Raw genomic sequence first — 24,953 nt, forward strand, 5'->3', positions numbered from 1 at the left:
TATGTAAGTATATATCATAACATAACCAAACTCATTCTCCCTATTCTCCCCAATTCAGTAAGCAACTAACCTCGTAAACATGTTGGCTAGGTGGTGAGTGCGACAGTGGCACGCTCTGTATGGCGTCCCCCCGCACGCGGCTCCTTGTCATCATTAACGCCGCGGACCGCACGCACCGCCACCCGGACCCTGAAAATATTGTTACTGTTAACGTACATACATACCAAGATATTAATGTATTGTATAATACATATTATCTAGTAAAGGATATTATACACTATACTATACTAGGTAGGATACTGGGGTGTCTAGTAGAGATAAAGCTGCATCCAATTATTACTCTATCACAAAAACAGTTCTATTATAGACTAATTAAAATAACAGCACCTTAAGCATTTTGTACATTTATTATCAATAAAGAACCTCCGGAACCTCGTTTAAATTGTTAAAAATCTTTTGTTACAAAAAAAAACATATAAAAAGTGTGTGCGTGTAACCTTTACGCGCGATTGAAGTAAAACTTCTTTGGCGTTGACGACATATATCACTGAAATGATTAAATATTAACTTAAATAAATAAATATTATATTATAATTTAATTATATTTATTATTCATGTGCTTTACAAAGATTATTTAAATGTTATATTAATATTATTCATTCGAAACAGGTAATTGAATGTCATAATAATTTCTTACGTACGAAATTATAGGTTTGTGGTAACTATAATGTGAAACATAAATTTTACTCTCTAAATTTGCTACTTTTCTTGAAAATACAGCATCTATCGTTGTACCGAAACGCGTTGTTGAATGAAGTCGAGAAGTATTCATAGATAAATCAAATTTTTCTTCTAAAAAATCAATTAACGGCTGAGATTCCTGAGAGCGAAAATTAACATTAAAATCTCCAGTTAGAATCATCGGTAATTCATGATAATTACTATTTAAAAGTCGAGAACCTTCAATTGTGAAGTGAAGTAATTGCTGATGAATAAATTTTATGATATTTGTCAGGCTAGTATTTGTAGAAATATAAATAACAACGATAATCACAGGTTGGTCATTCGTATTAACACATCGAACCAAGGCGATGTCACCAATTTGTGAAACCTCATCGGAAATTTGTGATAATATAGTTGGTGAAATATTTTGAATTGGTGTTACATTGTTCAGTGTATCTGTAGATGAATGATATACAGCTACTCCACCAGCAGTTGAGTTGGGTCGTTTGTATTGGGTAACGCAATAAAAATTTTCAATAAGAATTTGTTCGTCATTTTTCATCCAAGTTTCGGAAAATAACAGCAATGTGGACCTTTTTAATACTTTATCATTCAGATCAGAAACATGAGCACGTAAACTTTGGCAGTTGAAGGAAAATAGTGTAATGTTACTCTCATTTACAAGGTTATATAATTCTTCCTGTTGTGTTATTAGGCGAGAATTTGAAAGTCTTTCAAATTCACACTGTAAATCAACTATTCCCCCTGGACGCTTTCTTCCATGATAAAATTTGTGTTTGAGACAATGAACAATCCATTTATATCAGTTACTCGTGATAATGCTACATATAACAGCTGCTGACTGTGACTTTTATTGTATTCATAAACGATTTGATCAAAAGTACCACCTTGAGACTTATGTATTGTAAGCGCACAAGCAGATACTAATGGAAAGTGATTTCTCTTTGCAAATATTGTCTTATTTCTATTCATTGGTACAGATGACGATCTTCGTAAAATTGGGACTGCTGTTCTACTAATGTTTAGAGTTTGAATATGATGGGCAGCTTTTTTCCTAATTTTCTCTCCTATCTTACCAGGAAACTCAAGCCATAAGCGTATGATGTTATCACTGTCATCACGTTCAATATACACTAACTTTCCAACACAACCGTTGGCTAAGCCATCAGATACATCAATATTGGTTGTAATATCTAATGTAAAATTTGTTAAGAACTAATATGATTTCATAAGGCGATCCTCCTGTATCAATAACTGACATTTTATGAAATTGTTGGCGTACATATGCTTCTTGTTCAACTGAATGACAACCTATATACATATCTGTTGCTATGGATACTACTTTGTCTTCAGCAATATTTAAAATAGATTGATTATAATCCGCAACATGTTTATTTTTATTTTTAATTTACTTATTTTAAAAGTAATAAATAAACAAGTATATTTAGAGATTTTCAAAAAATTTTGCAATTTAAAATAATGTTTTTAAAACTGTTGAATTTTTCATTCACTTTGCTATTCACAATTGATCCGTTTGAAAATTTGAAAATAAATAATCCTAATTGATTATGATATTTGCCACTAGCTGGCGTATAAGTCAAGAAGCGTGTAGTATATGACATATACTTACAACCAATCAGAATTATTATTTTTAAATGGCGGAAACTACGCAGACTATAGTAAGCGTTACTTCCGTCAGAAAAAAAATCTGAGTTACTCCCTAGTCGCGCCTAAAGAAGTTTTACTTCAAAAACACCAGCATAGACATATAAAAACATGTTTTATCTCGATATCATAAAATTGATAACATTTGCATATAAGTTATAACCAACGTGAACGGTATAGCACTTTATCTTTAGGTATAACTCCAAAAATGTAAGGCTAAATTTTAGCCTCGTATGTATAACCAAAAATGGTATGCTAATAACTTAGATTGTAATTACCGTATCGCCAATCGGCAGTCCAGAAAAAACCGCCAAAAATGGCGATGGGAGGGGCTCCAGTAGACTAAGAGCTGAGGAATGTCTTCATAAGTGCTAACAAGACTCCTTTTACGGTTACCAAATCATAAAACAGTAGGTAGTAATAAATAATGAATACGTGTGAATTGTTTGGGAGTCATGTGTTTGACTGTCATAAGTTTATGTTTTATGGTTGCATTCAGTATTTGTAAAATATAAAAAATAATTATTTATTTATATATTTTTCGGAGATTCCTCGCGATCAATTTCAACGTCCGCCATGATCGTAAATAATAAAAAGAATCAGTGCGCACAACTGGCGCGGTTGGCTGTCGGGCGGCAAGTGTCGGTCGAACTGACACCCCCCAACCTACCAAACTACTGACTCAAGGAAAATGTCATTGTCACTTGTCATTGTCATAAATTCATTCGTTAAAACTTCAAGTCTTACTGCGTCAATATTAAAAATACTCACAACTTTACCAATAGATGGCGTTAATACCAACTGAATAAATCAATACTCCGACACGGCCATTCTGACAATAAGCGCGTTCTCGCGCGATTTCTAAGCCTATTTAGCTCTGATCACAACTTTGCGTCAAAGTTTGTAACGTAGAACCTACACAAAGCGCGAAGCTTCCCATGTAGAGTCAACACATGAAGCGCGGAGCTTCCCATGTAGAGTCAACACATGAAGCGCGGAGCTTCCCATGTAGAGTCAACACATGAAGCGCGGAGCTTCCCATGTAGAGTCAACACATGAAGCGCGAAGCTTCCAATGTAGATAGAGCAAACACATGAAGCGCGAAGCTTCCAATGTAGATAGAGCCAACACATGAAGCGCGAAGCTTCCAATGTAGTTAGAGCAAACACATGAAGCGCGAAGCTTCCAATGTAGATAGAGCCAACACATGAAGCGCGAAGCTTCCAATGTAGATAGAGCAAACACATGAAGCGCGAAGCTTCCAATGTAGATAGAACCAACACATGAAGCGCGGAGCTTCCAATGTAGAGTCAACACATGAAGCGCGGAGCTTCCCATGTAGAGTCAACACATGAAGCGCGGAGCTTCCCATGTAGAGTCAACACATGAAGCGCGGAGCTTCCCATGTAGAGTCAACACATGAAGCGCGAAGCTTCCAATGTAGATAGAGCAAACACATGAAGCGCGAAGCTTCCAATGTAGATAGAGCCAACACATGAAGCGCGAAGCTTCCAATGTAGTTAGAGCAAACACATGAAGCGCGAAGCTTCCAATGTAGTTAGAGCAAACACATGAAGCGCGAAGCTTCCAATGTAGTTAGAGCAAACACATGAAGCGCGAAGCTTCCAATGTAGTTAGAGCAAACACATGAAGCGCGAAGCTTCCAATGTAGTTAGAGCAAACACATGAAGCGCGAAGCTTCCAATGTAGTTAGAGCAAACACATGAAGCGCGAAGCTTCCAATGTAGATAGAGCCAACACATGAAGCGCGAAGCTTCCAATGTAGATAGAACCAATACACGAAGCGCGAAGCTTCCAATGTAGATAGAGCCAACACATGAAGCGCGAAGCTTCCAATGTGGATAGAACCAACACATGAAGCGCGGAGCTTCCAATGTAGATAGAGCCAACACACAAAGCGCGAAGCTTCCAATGTACATTGAGCCAACACATGAAGCGCGGGGCTTCCAATGTAGATAGAGCCAACACATGAAGCGCGGAGCTTCCAATGTAGATTCAGCCAACACATGAAGCGCGGAGCTTCCAATGTGGAGCCAAAACACGAAGCGCGGAGCTTCCAATGTAGATAGAGCCAACACATGAAGCGCGGAGCTTCCAATGTAGAGCCAACACACGAAACGCGGAGCTTCCAATGTAGATAGAGCCAATACATGAAGCGCGGAGCTTCCAATGTAGTTAGAGCAAACACACGAAGCGCGGAGCTTCCAATGTAGTACCAATGTAAATAGAGCCAATACATGAAGCGCAAAGCTTCCAATGTAGTGCCAACACATGAAGCGCGGAGCTTCCAATGTAAGGCCAACAAATGAAGCGCGGAGCTTCCAATGTTTAATTTACGCGTGAAGCGCAGGGCTTCCAACGCTAAACTCTCGCATGAAGCGCGGAGCTTCCAATGCTAAATTTACGCCATCAGCTCCTCTTAGGAAAGGAAAAAGAAACAAGCGTCTAGGGATGCGATCCTTTATTAGCATTGATCAACAAAATAAATTGTAAACATTTCTAATAACCAAAACACCAACAACAAAAATAATGGAAAAATCATCATATCGCAACCGTCGACATAATAAATACAATCGTGTTTCTCAACAAATGCCGTTTACTTTGGCGACTAATCATTTTATTTTAACATAACTCAATATTTAATTATTAATTTTTAAAGCCGATTAGAAAAATAAAACTCACTCTTATTACAAATCATCAAATTGATTAGACATTTCTGGTAAACTCATAGGATATTTACTCAGCTTTTCATGACACACATATTGCGCACGGTATTCGAATACAGCTCACGAAAATCAATACACAACCTGTCAGAGCCATCCTTCTTCTTCACGAGGATCGCCGGGCTCGAAAATGGTGACGTACTTTCGCGGATAATGTTTTTAGACTGGAGGTCAACTATTATGTCAATCATGGCCTTGCGTTCCGCGGGGGCCAGGCGATAAGGTTGACGCTGCACTATTTTGTTCGGATCTTATAATCTAATTTCCATCTCACCTGTTGTTACGACCGTCTGAGAGTTCCCCTTTACGAAGTTCTCATTAAAATTTTCAATAATAGCACGTAAACGAGCAATATCTTGGATGTCTGTAAGGTAGGTATCGATCGCTTCTATATCGTCACTTTGCAAAGCACAAACGTGCGCACGAACATCGCGAGAAACGTTTATTTTTAATAATTAAGTTTACCCCGAGTCGCGTAAAAACATCCCACCCCACAATGACGTCATGAGGTTTACCTCAGGCTTTAGCCTGAGTCTACCATCAAAAAAAAATCGACCTCTAAGTGAACATCATCGATTTCTATAGGCAAAGTAATACGGGAACAAGAATGAGTGAACTGGAGCCAATACCAGATAAACGCATAAATAAAAAAAAATCTCGTACACCGGTCATAACGTCAGCGATAAGTTTACGAATGAGCGAGCAGTTAGATACACTATCTACGAGGGCTTGTAATTGAAATCTACCAACAATAATTTCAACAAGCGGCGATTCTGACTAGACACACACATAATAACGGACTTTGTATCATTGCTTTTTTTTTTAATTTTTCGTCTCGTTGTTTAGAGAAACACACCTGCTCTGTATGCAGCAATTTGCAACAATAAGTGCACTGAACATTTTTATCGACAGGCGGGGAACATTTTAATTAAAACGTTTCCGAATGTGAAACCTTAGTGTGCGGACGGAATTTACAACTTCGCTTATAGTGCCCCATTTTGCCGCAATTGTGGCACATAACATGGTCATTTGTTTCAATTTAACGCTGCTTAAAGTCACTACAAAAAGAGCTCGAAGTTGAAGGTCGTTTATTATTTTTATTAATTTGAGGGTAGGTAGCAAGGTGTCTAACTAATGTTACAAAGTCCGTGGGGGATTTTTTAATAAATCTGATCGTACCTGATTGTCAGGGATACCTGACATGACGACTTCGATCTCGTTCGCATCGCTCACGCTGTCTCCAGTCGATCGATCATCGCCAGCTTGTTGGTGGAGTATTCCACGTAGCCAGTTGGTGGAGTATTTGATTCGGCGGGTTGGTTCGCCGATTCTCGGAAATATGTCTCGCTCGTAGTAGCAGGGTGTCGGTTAAATACACTGGAGGAATGATGGTCAGATCCCACCGCTGCTTTCGGAGATTCCTCGCGATCAATTTCAACGTCCGCCATGATCGTAAATAATAAAAAGAATCAGTGCGCACAACTGGCGCGGTTGGCTGTCGGGCGGCAAGTGTCGGTCGAACTGACACCCCCCAACCTACCAAACTACTGACTCAAGGAAAATGTCATTGTCACTTGTCATTGTCATAAATTCATTCGTTAAAACTTCAAGTCTTACTGCGTCAATATTAAAAATACTCACAACTTTACCAATAGATGGCGTTAATACCAACTGAATAAATCAATACTCCGACATATTATATTTTCACTTTATTACATCGTCATTGTAGAGAGATCTCTACCAGGCAATAAAGGCTCTATACAACAATAACAGTCAGCTAGTCATTAGAATAAATTATGACGTAAATTAAACATAGACATATTGAATATTCAGGCGCCATTTCTTATAATTTGAACAGTTATTAATCTCTAGTATATTCATACGTCAGGATGTAAATTAGAAATATACACAGTTTGCGCAAATAACGCGATATATCAAAGAAACGTTTAAATTTACAAATTGAGTGCTGCTAACTAGTAAATAAATACAATTAGTGTATTTAAAATATTTGAAAACTGAAATATCAGTGTCGCGACATATGTTATTTTATAAGAATGATTAAATATTATTCTTTAATAATTATGTATCCTGGTTCATATGAGATCTCAAATATACGATAAGTAATGTTTTTGGGCAGTCTAAAAAATTCTGAAATTTGCGGGATATCACAAACATTACGAGAAGGTAAGATAAAAGAATATTAAGCATATTTTAGAATTGAAATACGTACGAAAATGCTCTGCTTATTTTTGAAACTTAGAGGTCAGTGAACTCACTTTCAATTCTCTTCATAAAATAAGCGACACTAAAAATGTATATTACCAAAACTAAGATAGAATCAAGTGATAAACCAATTAAATAATGGCGTATAATTGTCGATTATAAATATGACATAACACTATGAAGGGATTATATTAATTAAACTTTCCTCTTATCGCTAAATCTCTGAGATTATTATCATATTATAATAGGCTGATTGACAACAATGTAATCCTACATACCTACCACCTACGAGTATAACCTTTAACCGTCGAGCTGAGAATGTAGCCAATTATGTACCTTATTATCTAGGTATATGAAGCAAAATTACGTGGCCGCATTCACTAAGGGCGTTTGTCCACTACAAGGAATTTTACGGTCCGGCATTCCGATTTTTTACGGTCCGGTATGGCACGCAATTAATCTAAATACTAGCTTGTGCACTATACGTAATTTTACTGTCCGACATTTTACTTTTCCCTATTCCGGATGGTTTTTTGAGTTTACGAGTCGCTGTAGGTATAATTGTTTTCGAGTGCCCACTTGCTTGGATTTTACTATTTTTATTGCATATGCCAATTGAAAGCAAGCTCTTGTTTTACTTTCTTTTAGCTGGCAATTAGATTTGAGAAGTCGGTATTGTTATTTTATATACATTGACCAAGCATTGACCTATAATTATTATCTAAGTAAGTGTTAGTAAGTTAAAGTTCAAGTGGGAATAGATTTAGCTCCTCGTCACCGATTAAAATAAATAAGTGAAACACGCATTTTAAATCTCTTACGGAACTTTACTTTTTATTATAACGAAGTAATATAATATTTCACCTTCTATATTTTTACTCGTTTCTTGTAAAATGCGAAAACAATCATTTATGATAGCATTATGCCGCCATACTTCCTTGAACTGTACCGCACTGATCCGAGTAAAGACGGACAGGTGCACAAGCAATTCATCGGTTTTTTCATGCCACACCGGACCGTAAAAAATCGGAATGCCGGACAGTAAAATTCCTTGTAGTGCACAAGCGCCCTAAGCATGTATATTTACCACAACACAAATTATGGTTTTCAACGGGTCAATAATTTTCGTCCAAAGGGCTTATATTTAGACCGATTACGTCCACTTTGGACCGGTGATTGGACACATTTTGGTGTGTAATTTTTGTGCTATTATTTGTCAAAACGCATGTTCGTTTAGTGAAAGCCTCGTTTAGCTTGATGAATCGTTGGATAAACTGTTCATGAATTTGTAATTATACGAATTGTGTTGTAAATTATATGGGCTTATCGTTTTATAAATTTTATGATAACGCTAATGTTATTGGCTCTTGTTATACGCTAAGCGCATCATGAAAACACCACAAACTCCTGCGTAATATCAGAACTTAATAATAAAATAAATTAAGTAATACAAATCTGTCAACCAATAATATATTCATCCGTATCATCCAAAACACTCAACAAATAAAAACATCGTTAAAATGTGAAACAAAATTTAGCTCTATGGTTACCTAAAATAACGAGACTTAACTCTATCATGCATTATAAGCATAATTAAAAAAATTATACAATGCTATGTCCTTGGTTATGTCCAAGTTATATCTCATAGATTGTCAACATTCCATAGACTTCAATTTATCGTTTGTTCAAAAATCTTTGCAAGCAAACTTCCCATAGCGATATCCATTACAAAAAAAATACAAAGCACTACTAAAGAAACAATATGAGAAACTACAGAAAATACTGAATCCTAGCCACTTACAAATCGAATAAAACACCAATATTGTATTATGGTGATCTTGCCTTCTTTTCCCACCTGAGCGATAAGAGCGAGATGGAGCGATTGGTTGAAATGTCGTAGGTCATTAGGTTCGTACCATGTAAGGTTTGCAATATGCCAATATGGAAGCAACCGTGACTTTTATAGGTAGTTAGCTCGAAGTTTGAACAATAGATTTAACTTGAATGCGTCGATGACCCGGGCTATATGGTCCTAGATGACTCCGATAAGACAAGCAAGTGGTGAAATTAATTGTGCGATTATTTCAAGTTATTGAATCGTTGAATTCTATGCAAATTGTTGTGTTTATGGGAACGAGGATTGGTGCTTACGTCTGTGGTAATTAATGGAATGTCTATGGGGTGCTAATTGCTTGTTTCTCGGTTTAAGTAATGATGGGTGAATCTGCTATCGCTGCTACCAGATTACTAGTGAATAATAAATGTGACAATACTTTATAACAATTAGTTTCTTTACGTACCTACTAGTATAAACACGAATACTATATCACAATAAAAACGCATTGATGCTTTGTAAAATTTTTATAATGACAATTATTTTACTTACCTATTTTATATCCGAAAACTGTGTTAATTTTTTTCTAACCATTACTAACCACTTAGATACCTATGCTATAATATATGTACCTCATTAAATGCACGTTTAGATGACTACTTACAATCTAACGTTAAACGAAATCTCTCTACATAAAGTCTAACTAAATGAGATGTACTATTTTTATCGTCTTTCCCAAAAACAATTGAGCCACAATTCATACCATACTTCTTTTCCAGACTTCATAACAATCATACCATACTTTTAAACTTCATAACATTGTACCAAACAGCTGCCTCAAGAATTAATAACCGTGCCGAAAACACAAGTTTGTCATACGGAGCTGATCTAAACGTCGATTTAAATTATGATAAGACGCTGCATTAGTTCTGCTACGGCGCGGCGTAATCATCGTGTTTATGTAAGAAACGGAGCGAGCAATGGATAAGGTAAGTGTTTTACAATCGGACCAAGTTTTTGGTTGGATTATTTAGTGAGTATTTTTAGGTTATATAGTTGACATATTATTTATATTTTACAAAGGCACGTATGATGTTTTTAGGATATGTGAAATTATTCTTTTGGGAATAGGTAAATATACCAAAAGCAACACGTAGAATACGAGATTTGTGTGATGTGCTTAGGAAATTTGAAAAGATTTTTTTTAGGAATAAAGTACGTGGAATGTTAACAATGCAAAAGCTTTTAGCACGCTTGTATCATATATTGCTTAGCTATGTTATCGTTACAAATATTTGTGTTTTAAGATTAAAAATTTATAGTTTTAATTTTTGCCCAGAAATAAAATTACTAAATGAAAATTTTCCTTATTCAACAATTCGTTCATCTTAAATCGAGATTCAAATTATCTCAAAAAATGTAAAAAATAAAAACAAAACTAAGAGCAGTAAAATAATTAATGCCGCATCCAAAAACTTTCTCTACTACTTGTAATTGCATTCAAAGGTGGGTTGATGTAGCGTAGCTCATTCCATCTTCAAAATAAGCTATTCTTGATAAGCATTGTCTTTTAAAATTTTAACTTTTTTATACCTAGTAATTTGAGCCTTATGTCTCGTTTTAATAAGTTTAATACTGACATTTTATATCGTTTTGTTAGAAAAATAAAAAAACACCGTTTTGTATGTGTCTCGATCCATATAAAAAGAATTAATATTGAATAGGTACTGTATCCATTTTCTATTATATTTGAGCTTAATAAGATTTTTTGTTATCAATAATTAATAAATATACATCATATTTTTGTAGAGCTCATGGCTCTTTATCTTGCAAGTGTTTTTAATGTAATAACATATAAAATCACAAAACTTAATTTTCTACAAGCGATTGAGCGATTTTATCATAAGTTAATTATAATTAATCCATCAGTCCTCGGAATCACAGACACAATAGAAAATCTATTGTGTCGCGCCCCGATCGGGCCTTACGGTGGTCAATGGGTTAAATTAATAAACAAATGTATTTTTAACATAGGCGATAACACACTGATAACTGTTTACTTGGTTTATCAATCTACAGGCTGCCAAGGGTATTTGAAATTTTCTAGCAATTTACCGATCTATATTTCTGCTTGATCATGAATATTATAGACGCATTGTCTTGTAAAACCTTGTACCAAAAATTATTAAACCTGTTTATAATAAGTGACTCTACATTAATCAGACACACTACAGAATGTAATGTACAAGCAACAAAACACATACTAAATTGACCATAAAGCTGATCAATAAGTAAGAAGGTCGTACACATTAACAGGTCCTTTTAAAACACCCAAACTCTCGTTAAACAAAGACCACCTGCGTCTGCGCACGCTAACAGACAGTGTTAATGAAAACCCTGTCCCTTGGCCGCGCTAATGTGGGGAAAAATGTAAATATTGATTTGTTTAAAGTATGTAAATTAGTACTCATTCGTATTTAGGTACTCTGTATAAATATGTGAGCTGGCTACTTAAAGCGCGCCCCGGATTTGTCGGTCTTTAAATATCCTGGGTAAAAAAGCTCTTTGTTTTAATATAGTATACAATACTAGCATACTTAACCCGTCATCTCTACACAGTATAAAATTAAAGTCACTTCCCGCTGTCTGTCTGTTCCTATTTATGCAGAAATCTTTAAAACTGTGAAACAGATTTTGACTTTTTAATAGATGATTATTCAATATGAAGCTTCATGTACATATAAAACATGCATAATATAGAATATATTGCCGGGGCGGATTACTAGTCTTCAAATAAGACACAAAACTTGACGCTCTGTCTAGCGTAGCGCTATAATAACATCAATGTCAATCGAAAGTGAGGGAATAATATATAATGCGTTTTATGATCATTACTTAAAGATTAGTTACCATATAACATGTGCTGATGTAACACCATTAATCCTAATTGACAAGCAGAACGCTGCAAAATAGCAAATATCTTAAATATTTTCCTTGTAACATAAATCTAGGTATATATTAATCTTTATTATATTTTACTTGACCCTTTAGTAGTTTATTTAGAGACAATTTTTTAACTTGTCGATATACATATTTTTTTTGGTTGCTTCAAAGATAATTTAATGTACAATATAACTCTCATAAAATGTATTGTAAAATTCATAGAAGAATGCTTACTTGGCTCTACAATACTCTACATATACCTTCCTTTATTGTTAAAAAATCTATGTCAATATCATAAAACACAATAGAGTTTTATTTCATCATTATAGTATCTTAAACAGACTATGGCATAGTATTTTTTAATAAAAACCCACATCAATTAAAAGTAAATAGTAAAAAATCAATTGAATAATACTTCTAAATAATAATAGTGACATATTATTGATTTATGCTTGCATTAAGAATTAATTACACATGCATTTAGTCAATTAGTCATAATAACATTTAAGCAACGAATGAGATGAGTAACTTGACCCGGAATCGAATCCTGGACGAGTATTTCCCATGCACTTATTTATGATGATGATCTAATGATTTCGAACCGACCTCTTGTACTTATTTAATTATGTATGTACTCGATTATAATCTTCGATTTATTTAAATAGATTTCTGTTTATTAAGCCATAATTTTATAGCCGCATAAAATATTTGTAAGGAATTTCATTATCGTTAATATCTCATGCGTATTTTATATGTAATAAATTTTTATGTGCAACTTACTTTAGAAATAACATAAAAACCTATCATTGACATGTCACTCAAGATTTAAAAAAAAACTGGATTCATCTCAGTACATTTTATTGGTATGACAACAATTATTTATTCTCTATAAGGTAAAGGTAACACCGTAACGTATAATCCTATTCAATGCGTAATTGTATCGATATATTCGAATATAAATGAAGATTGAACGGTTTAATTATAAAATTCTGATGTCAGAGAAATAAGTTGTACGTACGTAATTATTTCTAAAATAGCTACTGACGATACACGTCTTATTGTGATGCATCGGGAAAGGAATCACATGGATGCAAAGTTAAACACTAAAAGAAAAAAGTATTTAAGCGCGATCCGACCGCGTACGCCAAGATCTCGGTCAGGCGGGAGCCGACTTCTTTTGTTTCCAACCTCGAATCAGCCAGTATTTCGAATCTAGATTCTGTTTATTTCTTTTTTCTCTTTTCCTTTACCTTTTTCTTTATTGTCTCTGTGCGGCCACGGCCTTTAAGCAAAAAAAAATAAACCCGGTGGCTTATGGCTCCCCATTGATATGCGACGTTCGAATTGAAATTTAAATATTTGCTTGCGGTTACGGACGGACTTCATCGAGTATTCTCTTTTTGAAATCGCTGCGTTGCCATCTTAATATTTACTATGTTAAAATGTTGCAGATTCCGATCTTCAAAATGCAAATGTTTACATATTTTCCATCTATTATCTGTGGCACGAGATTAGTGGCTGGCGTTTTAGCGTGTCTAATTTATGAGAGATATATCTTGGTGAAAATGAAGCTTGATAAATTGAGTACGAAACTTGTTTTAAAATAGCAAGTAAGAGTATTTGGACCAAAGAAATTTAATTGAGTTTCACGGAACCGGGGTCACAGGGCGATATCGGTTATTTGTAACTGTTCTGTTGAGGTGATGACTGGTTTTAAAATAGATTTAAAATATGTTTTGAGACAGCTAATCAAAATGTACAATAGTAAGTTGTGTGTTTTCTAATAAACGTTGACTTGTTTAATTACGGAAGATTAAAACATGTAATTTATTACAATAAATATACTTATTCGTTTAACATAATGCAATTAGCCTCTGCACTGTCTATAGTTTATTTAAGAAGTAAACTGAAACAGCAGTCCATAAAGCGTATACGTATGTTTTTGTGCTTATCATTATTCTATCAAAGTCATTAACCTTTAAATAAACGCAACTAAGTTTACAATGGGCAGTGTTTCGTGTTAATTTCCAATTTCCTTAAAATTTGCTATTTGAGAAAGATTGAAATCTTCAGGTTTTAACATTTGATTTGTAACTATATGTCTTATAATTAATTAGACTTTATCAAAAATACTTTCAATTACATAACATTCAGATAGTGTATCTATTGCCTCGACGAAATGTGAATAGGTTTGGTAATAACAAAATGTAGATTCTTTTATAAGACTAGTCGAGTAATAGATAGTCGGTGTAGAGTGGAGAAAGGGAGAGTTAAGGATTTGTGAGCATTGGACAGAAGTGAGATTATATTTGTTCCTATTGTATTTTTATTGTATTTTCAAGCATATAATATATCGGTATGAATAAAAAATTTTGAGCAACCAGACTCCAGACACAGATATATATATTATAATATGTGTATTTAATGCAATACTCCTGAAACTAAGTATATACGTAAAAAGAACTTTACTGTAATGTTAATTAATAAATTCAAAGCAAGTACCTATGATTCCTTGGGCGGGCTCTACATAACAGTGTTTTAAACCTTATATTTTTAAACACTACTATTATGTAATACAGACCACAGAGCAAGCATGTGTTTGTGTGTTTTTTGCCTAAAAGTTATTCATAAAATAGCTAAAGCAAAATTCAATCCATCAATTGTAATACTTGAGATGTGATTTATATATTGCAATTTATCACAGCTTATTTGCCTATGTTCTTTATTTGCATGCACAGATAACGAATTAATAGATTTAAACGGAAAGTTAACTGGTTTTTAACATAAATAATATTTAGTTAATAAAATATAAAGGCATATTTTTTTTAATTTGGTTCTTTGGAGTTGATGATCTTGTATTTATTATTTTGAATAGTCTTGCTTCATACGTAGCAAATATTAAAAAAAATCTTCCATATTGTAGAAAAAGGGTTCGTTCCTAGTTCCTACATGTATATAGACAGGGCTGATGTATGTTTTTAAAAAAGTCGAACATTAAAATAAATATATAAAAAGGATTTAATGTTTCTTAATAAGCCGTATTTATATATATTTATTTTATAAATTAATATAAAATAAACATTTATACAGGGCTATTGGGAAATATCTAATCAATATTAGAAATGCAAAAACTGATAACTGATGATTCTATATTTTAAATAATTGTACTCATTATAATGAGTACATCTTGTCTTGCTCACAACATCTAAAAAGAAGCTTAAAAGCATTGATGGTAACTGAATATCAATTATAAACTTCAAACATTTAAACCTTTACAGATAAAATACATTGCATCATTCCAAAAGCTTTCTTATTCGAGCTTTATATTTTAAAGTTAGACTTGTTTTAAAGACATATTTAGTAGGTAGGTATGTAAAAATACGTTCTATCTATTTTGACTTATTTAAAAGTAAAACAGAAAAGTCCTTCTCAAATTGTTTTCCAATGAACGCTCAACGCTTTCTTAGAAACATTCATAAAAACATGCTTCATATTTTAAAAGCTCATTCATAAAACAGTAGTAGACCGGGAGATACTGACACAAAATTTCGAGTCATTTGTAACAAGGATGGCGGTTCTACAGGGGTCTTAGTACGCAATGACAAAAAGAAAAATGATGGTGTGAACGCTGGTACCGGTGGCTTAGTCGCGTGGGCGTTTGTCGAACTCGTCGGAAAAATAGCGAAAGTCAAACGATTTGTAACACAAAAATTTTAGAATTTGCCGATAGCCCATAAAAAAGTAGTAGGCGGTAGTGTCATGCCATACTTTTCCGGTGTGACTTACAGCCCGCCATACCGACGCGAATGTGTTGATTTAAATAAAACAATCATTCAACCATTTGTACCAGGCTAACTATCGTCGTGCAGCCATTTACGAAAATCGCCATGCCATACTTTTCGGACGATTCCAAATGGTCGCCATACCGCCGAAAATCTGCAAAAAATTTTTATTTCGCCAAACTTTTTGTACCAGTATTGCATTTGGATTTTTGGAGAGTATTTGATAAAATGTGACCATTATTATATTTGCCATACTTCTAGTAGGGGGAAAAAGTGCTGTCATACTTGAAAACTTAATTTATTATTAATTTATATAAGTGAAGATTTCCAACACATAGCTCTTTGAAATTTTGTATTTATATTTGTTGATCCTCAAACTTACAGGAAAAATAAGTGCCATACTGTTACAAATCGTTTGACTTTCGCTATTTTCCGACGAGTTCGACTAACGCCCACGCGACTAAGCCGCCGGTACGAGCGTTCACGCCATCGTTTTTCTTTTTGTCATTGCGTACTAAGACCCCTGTAGAACCGCCATCCTGTTACAAATGACTCGAAATTTTGTGTCAGTATCTCCCGGTCTATAGGTACTCACGTAATCTAAATATTAGGTTACAAAAAATATAATGCGTCATTCATTTGACCTATTAGGTAGGTATTGCACAAAAACTAATAACCATATAATAGATCATCCTTGTGGTCTGTATATTGGATTATTGACTCTTTTTCTATGAGCTAAAGCTGTTATTATCAATGGAATCACATCTTTATATTGTGCGGGTAATTTATCAGAAATCAAAGGTAAAATTAAAGGTTAAATGTACGTTATTTATATTGTTTTTCGCTAGATAATAAGCAGTTTCATCCATTTGATGTGTACCAGTAATATCTCGATACTATCTAGCATTCAGAAGTTCGCATACAAAATAGTAAAAAGTGTTTGCTCTACAATTATAAAATAAACAGTACGCGGTAACAATCAATGTTCTGATTCATAGATAGAATAGAGGCATAGATGGAAAAATTTTAAGATTATATTCTAATGTGTATAGGTTCCATAAAGCTTATCAAATCATGTATACGTAGAATAGTGTGTAGTACTTTATACCATAAGACACTATTTTTAATTCTTGGTAACAATAAAAAATATTCTCTTATTTTATTTAAACAATAATTTATAAAATAGATGATACATAATTATCATAGTAAAACTTACCGTAAAAGCTCTATCAGTTTAAAAATCCCTTGTCATACTTTTGAAAATAGAAATTTAATCAACAGTTAACACCTACAGTTCACACATATAACAAGTCAAAATTCACGCCCTTGTAACCACTAAACTAACTAAACAAAATTAACCAGACCTTACTGAATGTTTAGCACTGAATTTGGAACACTTAAAGGTAAAATTGTCACTTAGTAACACTACACTATAACCTCTTTAGATGAGTTTATTTTTTATCTGTCCTTACTGTTAAACAAAAATAAGAAAAGAAAAAAACTCAATCGCGTTCCATTTTTAAATGTTTTGACAGATCGGATTCGGGAGTGTGGCGCGCGTTTTGTCAGTATGGCGCGCATGCGCGTGTGAGCGTGTGGTGCGCACGGACATCGGCGCTGCACTGGGTTCGCGCGCTTTTCGTCTCACCTTCTATCTCTATGAGATATTCTCACGAAAGGACTCGCATCTTGGGATGAGCTCAACACTAGTTTTGTTTTAATTTTGACATTTAGAGCGGTTCCTTTTTGTTTATTATGAACGGTACTACGGCTTATAGAGCGTAAAATAATTTTTATTTACACGGACAGATTAACTATTCCTAATTTCTCTGTTATAAACTTTGACAATCTCTGAGTAGCGTTACATGAAACGTTTTTTGGGTAATTTAGAAAATTAAATAAAATGTCTAGACCTTAGTTCTAGCTAGGTGATTCTTTGAATTACTAAAACGAATCGATACTTTACGCACGTCCCAACTTTTTGTCACCTCTCATCCGAAAGTTGCACTTAATTAAACTGCAAATTTGAGTCAATATACCCAATGCAAAATAAAATAAACAATTTTTAGAGACTCTTCATTATGTCGCTAAGTAAAATTTTCAAACTGACGGCACGTACACTCTAGCACGAGTCTAGATTCTTAATTGAATTTAAAAGAAAATCAATTTTTTATACACTTTTACAGGAATTAAAAATATGATCCATTACAAATCGTCACTGTAGCTCTGTTTAGCCTTTTTGAGTACGAAAGACTTCAACGATACCGTAACAGTATAATTTTAATTATTATAATATTATTATCTAACATAAACTTAACTCAGCGTTCAACTAGAGATGTAGTAAAACATCAAACTTTCAATACGACCTTTTTCCGTAGGCAATTTCTATATTTGGGACCACACTTATATAATGTAATAAATAAAGAGTTGAAAATATTTAATTTATCACGATATAAAAGTAAAAAAACTATAACTAAATGGCTGCTCTCAAAGGATTACTACTACACAGAAAATGTAATTATCTCTAAGACCCGCTGTTAACGTGAGAGTCTATATAAGTTATTCAAACGTAAACACATTCTACTCATGCTCTTCTACCATTATATGAACCCACACTCCTCCAATCATGCACACACGTAAGACATGTCACACACACACACACACTCACACCCACACACTCATACACTCACACACACACCCACAGACACAACTTTTACATTATATATATATATATATATATTTTACTTTATTCTCTGTTTAAATTACGTCACTATATTTCTCAACTGTAACATGGAAGGACATCGGTACCCGTAATACAGACTATAGTCTAGTACGGGACCATCGTTTTTGTATATTTTGTATTTTGTTTTTGTATTATATAATAAATATATGCGTATTGCTCTGAATTAATAGTAATTATTAATAGTAATTACTGAAGATCTATTTTACCTTGAGTCATTATTTCTGTTTTGTTTTCCAAAAATGGGATATTTATGTGTTGTAGAGCCCGATATGTTGAATACATACATAAACTAATTATTTACTAACTTTTGCCCGTTACTTCACCCACGTGGTCAAAATAGGTTTTCATGGTAGGTACATAGTTTATCCCCTACCGTATTTCCTTGGTTCGTCTAAATAATGATTAATCTATACTCTATATTCTGTACTATAATATTATAAATCTGAAGAGTTTGTGTTTGTGTGTTTGTTTGAACGCGCTAATCTCAGGAACTATTAGTCCGATTTAAAAAATTATTTCGGTGTTAGATAGCCCATTTATCGAGGAAGGCTATAAAGGCTTTTTTTAAATAAAATAATATATTATTACCTAAGACCAACAGGAGCGGAGCGACGCGGGTGAAACCACGAAGCGCAGCTAGTAATTAATATAAATAACTGTACCAAATTTATCGTAACGGATGTTTACATCATAGTGGCTACCTGCATGCCAAATTTTAGTCCGATCGGTCCTCCTGAGCATTGATAGATCAGTCAGTCAGTCAGTCACCTTTGCGTTTGATGTCAATAATTGTTCTCTGTAAAATTATATGCATGGAATTTCAAATGAATAACAAGGACTTTTTAAAGGATACAAATAAACTGACCTACCTGGATAATAAAATTTGTTTGAAATACACTGAGAAAAAGAAAAATTGGTAATCAATCATAATATACTATTATAAAGGCGAAAGTTTGTATGGATGTTTGTTACTCTTTCACGTAAAAACTACTGAACCGATTACAATGAAATTAAGCACACATATAGAGGGTAACTTGGATTAACACATAGGATAGGTTTTATCCCGGAAATCCCACGGGAACGGGAACTATGCGGGTTTTACTTTAAAAACGCGGGCGAAGCCGCGGGCGGAAATCTAGTACTATTATAAAGGCGAAAGTTTGTAAGTATGGATGTATGGATGTTTGTTACTGTTTCACGTAAAAAGTACTGAACCGATTACAATGAAATTTAGCACACATATAGAGGGTAACTTGGATTAACACATAGGATAGGTTTTATCCCGGAAATCCCACGGTAACGGGAACTATGCGGGTTTATCTTTGAAAATGCGGGCGAAGCCGCGGGCGGAAAGCTAGTAATAGCATATTTAGAAACTATAATTATTTTAAACAAATGCTGCTTTCTACGATTTGATCAGATAAATTGATAAAAAAAATATAAATTCTGTAGTTACAGGTAATTATTGCACCTGCTTGCTTATTTAAATTTATTTTTTATTTTTAATTTAAATGTTTATCATGAGTAGGTAGCTAATTACTAATTAAATTGAAGAGACAACAAATAAACCTTTCGCATACAATTATTTTGCTGATTCAATCATAAATCATAATGCATAAAAACTGCTAATGCTATTAGATACTGATAAGACGTGATAATTTTGTTACGTCACAGCATGTAAACCTAGAAAAATGTATGAGCAGGACAACAAAACAAACTCAGTTCACGCCGCGTTTATCGCTTCCTCTTCAAATAGAACAGTCGCCACGCACTACTGCTTACGACTGCCCACTGCAGCACACAGACAAACCTAATTCTATCTCTTTCACTCGTCACCCACGTATTGAGGAATAAACAGGACGGAACATAATTTGATGCATTTACGCGGCAAAACTCTACCAACAAATTTAAGGTTATTTTGTAAGTTTTTATAAATTAAGATCAACTTTATAAGTCGTTGACCCGAAGTTCCGGTAGCAAAAGGTTGCAGAAAACATTTTTTGTAAGGTAAAAACGGTTTTAACACTACTTTTTCTGAGCGTTTAAAATATTTCAATTCTAGGAACCTCGTTAACAATTAACAGACCAATTCCGGGAATAATGATGTTGTACTATTTTTAATTGAGAGTCTCCGTAAAAAGTGTCTTCAATTATTTATTTATAAAGCAAATTACCTGTAGTTTCCTCATTAAAATCTTGCATTAAGCTTCAGAGCGCTGATATTTTCACAAAAAGGACCTTTTTTTAGTACAATTATGGAATACAAGAGTTGCAACGCAATAATAATACCCATGATAATTAGAGCTTAATAATAGTATCATAGAAGTCCTATTTTATTATATTAATTATTAAATAAGAAGAAGAGGAAGGTTTCATAAATAACTACCTATAATGTGAATAGGTTACGTGTGGATGATTTTGTTTATACCCTGTAGAGCGAAATAATCTTAAAATTTTATTCTGCATTCGGCATTACATGGGATTAAATGGAAAATATGATTGAGGTTGAAGTAAAGAGAAGAAAGAGAAATCTTTTAATTAGCCCTTGTAGAGTTTTATATATAGGGTAAAAGTGGGATAGATGCCCCACTTTTTGAAATAGCCTCATAATTTTAAAAACATGAATCTTATACGAACACTTTGTATGAATATAGCTAGGTTAATTATCTGTTTTGAATTACTATATATATTTTTTATCCTATCATTTATAGATAATGTGTAATAAATATTTTTGTAGAACACCTTTTTTGAGGATAGATGCCTACCTAGTTGGGTAGTTGCCCCACCATGAAAATACTAAGGAGGACAGATGCCTACAGAGTGGGGTAGATGCCTTACATACTCTATAAACGCGAAATCTAATAAAATTTATATGATAAACCAGTAAATATCATGTTAACATAGTTGTTCTGTTGTCCAAGAATATACTCTCTCTTTCTCACTCCTTCTTTTCTTTTGTATTTTCGTGGCGTGGTTCTCCTACAATCAGTTTAAGGGCAGATCATTAATAAGTAAGTATACATAACAAAAAAAAGCAAATTAAACGAGTAAAATCGGTTAACATAGAGAAAACCTCTGACGCAATTAGGTAAAAATATAAACAGTTCCTGTGATTATCGATAATAACATACAGTACATATGTATTGAGGGATAGATGCCCTTAGAGGCCCCTAAGGGCATCTATCCCTCGAAAAGAAAGGGGCAACTATCCTTTTTGATAAGGATAGCTGCCCCAGTATTTTTTTTATTAAGTAAAAACAAAAGAGCCACTATTTTCACTTAGATTTGTACTTAATGAACTAGTGTATAGACATAATAAGAAATATAGTGAAATTTATTAATACTTATAAAGTTATGCAAAGGCAAATATCAACCTTTTTAAATTTTAACGTGTTCGTGAAGTTCGCCCCGGATATTATAACACGCACTAGCGAAACACGTCTTCACCAAACAACAGCTCATGCGTACCCGAGGTGCGGGGTGATAGGAGCTCCTATTTAAATCATTAATTCGTAGTCACGACTCTGGGAAGTGAGGTTTTTTGAAAGTGGGGCATCTATCCCCGTGCGGCATCTATCCCACTTTTACCCTACCTATTTTCCCAAATACAATGGTTATGAATTCTTAAGAGTGTTAAATACTTCATAGGCACTATAGTCTTTTAAATAAACGGTTTTCATAATCGTTTTTCAGATTTCAATACGATTCTCGTATCGAAATAAATTCCAAATAAATCTAAATTAGCAGTAAAATAAAAAAATCTTTAAAGTTTTAACAAGAATCTCTACAATTGTCAAAACAAAGCACAAACATGTTATCCTTATTAAAATTTGCAAGTAAGTCCCTTACCTTAAAAAAAGTTCTTCTTACGTTAAAAAAAGTTAGCGTGATAGAAATCCTTAATAAAAGGTTTTGAGCCTAATAAAAGTACACAAATAAAGACTATATTCAATATTCTCTAAAGCGTGTTCGTTTTCCACAAAGTACTTTATAAGCAGTAATATTGTGTAAGATACAAAACAATCTAGACATAAGTAAGACAAATGTTTTAGAAGATTGCGTTCTTATTCCGACTAATCTACAAACACTAAGAAATATCTGTATATAGCGTGTTGTTATATTTCTCTGCTTGGGTTGTAGTAATCCTTATTCTGGTACATATTTATATAAGGTTTTATCGTATATTAACATATATTTATACTTAAAAGGAATGTTCAATTATAAAAATTTGAACACATCTGTAAAAAGACTCCTTGTAGTGTATGTGAGTGAAAGAGAGGGAAGTATTATGTCATCTCTTGCGCACGTGCAACGGTGACACCGCTCACACAGCTCAGTTGGCTGCAGGCGGTCGGAGTGAGAGGTCGTGTGCGTCTAAGAGCCGATAATAGGGAAGGACATACACTACATTTTTGGCGACGAGGTAAATCGGGAATAAATGTAAGTAATTTTTTTTTTGATAATAAAAAAAATTACAAAACAAAAAAAAAAAGGGAGGAAATAGGTGTGCTGTGATAACTATTGAACTAATTATATCCACAGTCGAGTTGCATCGAAGGGAATATTAAAGTTAATAATAATATACACACATACCTATTTTCATTATGATATTTTGTGCCGCTTACATAAAAAAAAATATATCCGCACAAAGTAGATAAATAACATGTGCGTGCCTTTCGAGAGGCCTCCGGCCTCTGCGCCGTAGAAAACGAAGGTTTCGTTTACATAAAGATTTAGCAAAACCTCTTAAATAATTGTAGCCAGAAGGATAAAGTAGGTGTTGTCAATTGTTTCTCGTATACATAACTACACTGATACCAATGCATACGCGGGCTGTCTTTATTGCTCGAGCGTATGGTGCCTGTTTGATAAATACACTGTACAGTGTAATACAGCTAGCGTCGTCCAGTATATGTACTCACGTAGTCATGCATAGGACTGTAACTGCGTTATGCGAGACTAAATGTGATATTTTGTTTAGTCGAGGCTGTAGATTATTATTTTGGGACATTTGTTTACATATAAATTTATTGATACTGATATGTAAAAACCTGCTTAAAGGATTGGTTAAACATGATTAAATGAGCTAAGAAGGTTCGATTCCCTATCAGCTCAGAATGGATTTGTCTGGTTACAAAAATATAATTATACCAAATACCCACTTATATCTTATTTAATTACTCGATGTGAAGTTGCGTGAGTATTATTTAAGATTATTCATTATTGCATAAAGAATTAATTAATGGTTATCATGCAAGGAACGTAAGTTTCCTGGACAGGCTAATATAGTAACATTATGGAAGTTCATGTAAGTTCATGGAAGTTCATGTAAGCTATAATGTTACAAGATGAAGCCTGACAAAAAAAATGTTGTGTGGTTTTATGAAACCACGGTAAAAGTGAAACTGTTCGAACGGTTCCGAACACTGCTTTATACCTACTCGGCAGCCGACCGTCACGCGACATGCGCTACACAGACCAAAAAGTTTGAGACGATGTAATAAAAGTTTCACTTTAAAAAGGGTAACGCCCGTGTACGTAATTTGTACTGTGTTACCAGATAATGCCTGGTGGTCAAGAAAAATCGGGTGACGCCCTTGTGTATTTTATAATGTTATACCAGATGATGCCTGGTGGTACAAAAACAAAAATCGGGTGACGCCCGTGTGTATTTTGTAATGTTATACCAGATGATGATGATGCCTGGTAGTGCAAAAACAAAAATCGGGTGACGCCCGTGTGTACTTTGTAATTTTATACCAAATGATGCCTGGTAGTCGTAATATAATTACAATACAGGTGATGCCTGTAGTGATGTGATACGGGTGATGCTCGTATAAAATGTTTATATTTTGGGTGATGCCCATATTGCGAATTCATGCACTTAAATACGCGATCTTAAAAAAAAAAAAGTGATAGTTCGTCACCATTTCACAGTGAAGTATTGTTCGTAAGATAGATTGTATCTTCGAAATTACTTACGCTTAGTATTGATATCCAAATAAAAAATGGAATAATACAATTTTTAAGAGCATACAGTAAATACTAAAATATTTACAGTAGATTTTATTATTCTAATCTAAAAGTGACTTAATATTTTCATAATTTTATAGCAGATTTTGTTAAACAACGAAAGAATAATCATAATGATAACAATACCTAAAATATCTGCGATAGGTATTGCACATTTAACCAACAACTATAAAGTTAGACAGGTTAAGTGATAATATAATAATGATAAACAGGGTAAGGTAATAAAACAATGAATATTCGAA

General features: G+C 33.9%; 1 protein-coding gene across 1 annotated transcript in view; it reads right to left on the reverse strand.

Annotated features, from left to right (window-relative positions):
• Positions 1 to 17,539, reverse strand: part of LOC149899712 (PAS domain-containing protein cky-1-like) — a 35,226-nt gene extending 17,687 nt beyond the window's left edge. The window contains exons 1-2 of the mRNA XM_090114039.1: positions 17,152 to 17,539; positions 71 to 189 (exon numbers count right to left, since the gene is read on the reverse strand). Coding sequence (XP_089970165.1) covers positions 71 to 81 — 11 coding nt within the window. The 5' untranslated portion in view covers positions 82 to 189; positions 17,152 to 17,539. The remainder of the gene's footprint in view (positions 1 to 70; positions 190 to 17,151) is intronic.
• Between the last annotated feature and the right edge of the window lie 7,414 nt (positions 17,540 to 24,953).

The sequence above is a fragment of the Colias eurytheme genome, chromosome 20 (genome assembly GCF_061535395.1).
Source record: "Colias eurytheme isolate Ceu_HAF_F1 chromosome 20, ilColEury1 Martin Lab GWU primary, whole genome shotgun sequence".
In the NCBI taxonomy this organism is placed as follows: domain Eukaryota; kingdom Metazoa; phylum Arthropoda; class Insecta; order Lepidoptera; family Pieridae; genus Colias; species Colias eurytheme.